This window comes from Epinephelus lanceolatus, chromosome 8 (assembly GCF_041903045.1).
Source record: "Epinephelus lanceolatus isolate andai-2023 chromosome 8, ASM4190304v1, whole genome shotgun sequence".
Taxonomy (NCBI): domain Eukaryota; kingdom Metazoa; phylum Chordata; class Actinopteri; order Perciformes; family Serranidae; genus Epinephelus; species Epinephelus lanceolatus.
The window spans coordinates 18281499-18287054 of record NC_135741.1 but is presented as its reverse complement, the minus strand read 5'-3'; the positions used below and the strand labels follow the sequence as shown (position 1 = coordinate 18287054).

At 40.6% G+C, this 5556-nt stretch overlaps 1 protein-coding gene across 2 annotated transcripts; it reads right to left on the bottom strand.

Annotated features, from left to right (window-relative positions):
* Positions 1 to 54: 54 nt before the first annotated feature.
* Positions 55 to 5486, bottom strand: ssuh2rs1 (ssu-2 homolog, related sequence 1). 2 transcript variants are annotated; one of them, XM_033629134.2, is made up of 14 exons: positions 5303 to 5486; positions 5183 to 5211; positions 5017 to 5081; positions 4365 to 4469; positions 3163 to 3238; positions 2862 to 2991; positions 2657 to 2717; positions 2425 to 2546; positions 2274 to 2336; positions 2090 to 2172; positions 1897 to 1989; positions 1655 to 1760; positions 915 to 1022; positions 55 to 787 (listed from the first exon to the last, which is right to left on the bottom strand). In XM_033629134.2, the coding sequence occupies exons 2-14, from the start codon at positions 5200 to 5202 to the stop codon at positions 647 to 649; spliced, it is 1173 nt and encodes a 390-aa protein (XP_033485025.1). In that variant the 5' UTR covers positions 5203 to 5211; positions 5303 to 5486; the 3' UTR covers positions 55 to 646. The 2 variants fall into 2 exon arrangements, with proteins under 2 accessions (XP_033485025.1, XP_033485026.1); XM_033629135.2 differs by lacking the exons at positions 5017 to 5081; positions 5183 to 5211; positions 5303 to 5486 and adding an exon at positions 4707 to 4862.
* Positions 5487 to 5556: the final 70 nt, after the last annotated feature.

Below are 5556 nucleotides of genomic sequence, written 5' to 3'. Positions count from 1 at the left end.
GTCATCACGCGAGCGACGGTCCACCTTTAATGACGACCAGATTCAACAACAAAACATTGCGAAACACCATTTATTCAAACTGATGAATTATAGCAAAGCAGGTATTGCAAGTTTTTGTCTGACAAGACAAGACATTTACCAAGTTATAGTCACATAAAAACAAATCTTATTTTTCCACGTAGCAAACAGATTATGTTCAAATACATGTTACTAATATAAAAAAAATAGCATTTAACAGCAATATATTATATAGAATTACAACAATTACATACAATAGTTCGTCGTACTGATCATTAGAAAAACCACTGCTGTCACATGGGAGCAAAAAGGTTAGGATTCAGTGAATTTAGAGTGATTAAGGTTTACATTGTGTCTGTAAGTTTTCTGTGGTGCATGCATACAAATGTTATGTACAGTAAAAATCACTTCCCAAACATTAGTCATCTTGTAGTGGTGAGTCAAAGGTAACTTCCCTTTCTGTGTAGCCTTGTATTTCATTGACTCAAAAGACTTCATTTGTTCTACCGATGTGTGTGGAGTTCAAAGGTTAAATGCGTCGTTAACTCTTTGTAATTCTGTGTAAAATTGACTTATTGAGGTACCCAATGATCTGGAAAGAGAGAACCTTCATTCAAAATCATTGTATTTACAGTATTGTACAGCAACAGGTAGCAGGATAGTTGTCAGCATTAACTTTGAACTCATTTCCGTAAACAAAGTAAATGTGTGAGTTCCCTTTCCACGAGTAGGTCACCTTGGTGACAGGGATCAGCTCTATGGTTTGACGCTGCAGACAAAGAGAGCAAATGTGAGCATGTCACACTAATGCATACACTAATGTCCAGTCCATTAACACTGAGAAAATATTATTTCATGAGTATAGTAGGCTTTAAATGAAGTATGGGCACTGTTACCTGTTGTAGAATGCGTGACGTCTGGGAGAATTTGCCCTGATGTTCACTGACAAGGCGCTGTGCAGCATTCACCACTGAAGGGTCTGGGAAGCCCATCACAGGGTATACCTGCGCAGTTATCAGAAAAAAAAAATTAAGCAGTGCTGAATCATCATCACTGTTGATGATGTTCATTTCTGGGTTGACAAATCGAGCAGGATAACCAAACTTGTGCTGGGGCAATTATAACCTCTGAATTTAGGGTCAGAATGAGGCCAAACACCACCTCAACACAGTTCACGCACTGCATGGTGAAAGGAACGTGCAAGCAGCAACACCCTCAGTCCTCCATCAGTGTCACACGGGATGTATTTAGCCACAGCGCTTAAGTGTGGTCACCCACGTTTTGGCAGTTTAGAGAGCCTGAAACACAGTAACTGAATCTACACACATATAAGTGAAGAAAACAGACTAAAAGGTCTCAGTTAACCTCATACAACCTTAGTGCAACACAAAGGTTATATGAGCTATGTAGCCCACTGAAATGGTTTGAAATGTGGATGGCCTGTTTGTGTAGATATGGGTGAAAGTAGAACAGCTGTACCACTGATAAGCATGCCTGGTTATCATTCTAATAAGTCAGGCAAAGCATTTCTCCCCAAATATCTAAGCAATTTGCACGTTCTGTGTATTAAAATAATATATAATCCTCTCATACCCACATCTTGTGTCCCCTGAGAAAGTGAGAAACGGTATTTTACCAGGTACTGGGAGTCCTTGAAAAGCTCCTTGCCAGACACCTTGCTGAGGTTGTCTATCTGCAGTCCACTCGACTGTTCCACAACATAGTTGTCAGAGTTGGTGGTCCTGAAAGCATGCGCAAAAAAAAGGAACAATCTAGTTTAATTTTACAACTGCTATATGCTAATTAGCCATATAAAGTAACCATACATGTTGATGACCTTCAGATTGTTAAGAAAGACAATCTTGAGGGAAACAGTACCATTTCACGGTGAGCTTGATGTAGACCAGAAGCTGCTGTTTTCCATGACATGTCTCACATTGCTTCGATCCTTGCCCGTGACAGTGGCTGCAACTGTAAACAGAATACTCTTTAGTAATCATCAGTAAATATTATTATTTAAATGCATTTTTACTTCATTAGAAATCGATGAAAAACAATGGGTACTGCTTACTTTTCTCTCCCTCTGCCACTGCAGTGGTGGCATCGGTCATCTCCGTGGCGGTAACCAGATCCATTGCACACCCAACAAACTTTCTAACAGGAGCAAGAAAAGAAATCATAACATTACTATATGATGTTCATAACAGTCTTAAAGTAACCCTTTCAGTGGAAAAGGAAATGAGGAAATTACTTACATTACCAGCACCGGCGCAGTCTTTGCAAGGTTTTCGCCCCATTCCCACACACCCGTGGCAGGGCTGTGTATGAAATGTTTCTTGTCAGTAAAAATCTCTTAAAGCAATTACAGGACATTTTTCCTCTCCAAACACGTGTTACATAATTTACCTTCGTGGACGATGTGTAGGGAACCTTTATGATCTGTTTGTCATCCGCAAAAAAAGTGGGGGTTTTAGCAGGAATGTCCCAAGGACCTGGAGGTGGTTGGACATAGGCATCCACTGGCTGACCTGATTCAAATAATACAACATATCAGATTACCTGTGAGCAGTCGCCCTAAATAGCAGCAGAAAACTGAGAATTCAACCCCCGCAACTAATATATGGTAATAGTACAGCACCTTTGTATGGCTCGTGACTCCACTCTGTAGATCTTGATTCAGTAAAGGTTTCCAGGCGGTACTAAGAAAAAGCAGCAGTGGAGAATATGAGAATTTTTTACTTTGGCATTAATGTGCTGGACATCCCAAGCTACGAGACAAACTATTACTTCTATTGATTTTCCAGCCTTTCTATCAGGTCTTCCAAACACAGACTCCGTCTTACCCTGTAGGTATTGAACGCATCCATGCCGGTGATCACACCATCCTTTGCTGGTGCTTTGCTGTAGCAGCACTTGCTGGAGGCATACAGGAGAAGTGCCTCCCGGGCAGTGTCTTCAGTTATAGATGGGATACTGTGAGCAGTGAGGGAATGAGATACAGTAAGTCATGCAGATAATCCTTTAAGAAGAAGTGATGTTTCTAATAGCGCCTGAAGTGCTTGCTTTAATCTTACAACACATCCTGGAAATCGTTTGGCAATATTACGAGCTATGCTAGAAAAAGAGGAAATAGTTTTATCTTACTTCCAATTTGGTTGTTCAGGACTAGGTGCAGGCTGAGGAGCTGGGAAAGCAGGCATCGGAGGGGGCAGATATCCACCTACAGCACAAAATGAAAGTGTTTTTTTTTTTTTTTACTGTGTTATTGCTTTACGTTAAGAGCAAACATTTCTAGTGCTTTTTTACACAAAGCATTCGCTTAGTGGACACTTTATTAGGTACTTTTGTAAAATCCAATACAACAGCTCAGCCATATATTCTAATTTTAAACAGATAATAATGTTCAGTTCCATATTTATTATGTAGGTTGTAGTTATACATTGAGAGGTGTTTCTAATGTTTTGCACATTATTAGAAACACATTTAAATATAATAGTATCCAGTTCAACATGACTAACGCCGACCTTAGTGATAAACATGATTTACATCATGTGATATTTATACAGAATTTAAACAAGAGCTTAAACTGGAATCGTATCTGTTGAATGAATACCAAAAGTACAGACAGGCTGTTTTGTAATTTTAGAGGGAACAACAGAATTCCCAGAGTCACTGGAAGATATGAAGGGCTCGATCTGCAACCTCTGTGATAACAATCGTTTGGGAGATCAGTATCATATTTTGTTTAAATGTAAGAATGTTGGAGCACACAGTAGCTCACCTGGTAGAGCAGGCAACCCATGCATTAAGGCTTTATCCTTGCTGCAGCAGCCGGGGTCAGACCCACAGCCCTTTGCTGCATGTCGTCCCCTCTCTCTCTCTCTGTCCCCCTCTCGATTAAAAGGCATACAGCCCCCAAAAATATCTTAACAAAAAAGAATGTAGCTAAATAAAGTACAGAGAAACGTATTTGCCAGTCTATGTTGTTACAATCAGATAAACCAAAAGTTACTTGCAAACTAGATGCCTTTTTAAAGAAATTCCTCTCTTTGTTTAACAGTTGGTTTACTTTAGCTAAGCCTTGGGCCACTGTTTTGATATGACTGTATGTTATGTTTGTGCTCCATAACATGTGATCACGTTAAATAAATTAGATGAAAATGAATTGACAAAAGCTGTCCATTAGAAGAAAAACTAATATTATTTGGGAGAGCTGCCACACTGGATTGCAAAGGATAAGTAGACGTGTACCTGATAAAGTAGCCAGGAAGCGATCATGACAGAACTGTGAAAGAGGTTTAGTCATAATGTCTGTCAGCGGGGAGAACCAAGACTACAGACTTTACCTCCTCCTGCCACTGTTCCTTCATAGCCAGGCATGCTGTCAAACATGCTGGCCGGAGGAGCGCTGGGGCCCTGCTGGGAGTCTGCTGCGGGTGGGGCGATCATTGCTTAAACAAACCAGAGCCAGAAGAACCAGTTCAGTCACATGAGTGGATGAAGACTTTCACATCATAAATCTTATAAAAGTTTTCAAGCATCGCACAAACGACTCGCCCACAAAAACTATGTTATAGACTCTAAGAATCAAGATCAATTTAATCTTTCCAGAAAAACAAACTCTTGAAGTTTCCAAGTTGTAAACATGTTTCTACATGACACCTGAAGTCTCTAAGAGAGCGACTTACCGTGCCCTTCCGTGTTATTATCCATTCTGAGATGTTTTACAGCAACAACAAACACTCACGGACAGGATTGGGACCACTATTAAACACTATAAGTTAGGTGTAAGTAGTAGCGCACGCACACACCACTCCTCCTGCTCGTACCTGCGGAGACTGCTACCCGAAGTAACCTGCACGTGAAGTGACGTCACTGATGTGTGTGAGCCACAGAAGCGTACAATCGCGACAATATTATAACTGTCTTTTAATCCACACTGTAACTAAAGCCTTCAAGTTCACTGCAAAAGCGTCATTATAAAGTCATGCTGCTTACCGCGTGGTCCCGTTGCTGCTGGTATATAACCCGGATTGGCTATACCGTATGATCTGTTGGGCTCGCTGTAAAGTAACAGAAACAGAAAGTTAGGCCACTAGTGTGTTAAAAAGACACGCACTTACATTTACTCTGGAGAAAATACGCAACATGAAGAGACGCTTACTTTATAGGCTGGTACTCCATTTCAAAGCGCTGAAACACAAATACAAGGCGTCATATGTGCTCTAATCACAGTCAGGCAGTCTGTCACCAATCATCATGTGACAAAAAGCTGATCATTTACCTTTTATCTCACCCCGGTTCCAAAATCTTGTCAGTAGCCTGACGCCTCTTCTTTGCGCTATTAAAACGCAATAAAACTTCTCTTTTTAGTGTTTTTTGGTTTAACCCGAGAGCTCGCGCTGATATAAATGACGTTTTGATGATAACGCACTCACTCAGTTTGGAGAAGTACAGAGTTCCCCCCACAAATATGCAAAACTCTCATCTGATCAGGAAGTGCGCAAATCCGTTTTATAGGCAGTATACAGATATAAA

Bases quoted from the DNA above. Each gene is read 5' to 3' on its own strand.
- ssuh2rs1 (XM_033629134.2), bottom strand. From the start codon at position 5,202: ATGGAGTACCAGCCTATAAA. The intron at 1,023-1,654 runs GTAAAATACCGT...ATAACTGCGCAG, and splicing joins TCAAGGACTCCCAGTACCTG to GTATACCCTGTGATGGGCTT. The intron at 788-914 runs GTAACAGTGCCC...CTTTGTCTGCAG, and splicing joins CGTCACGCATTCTACAACAG to CGTCAAACCATAGAGCTGAT.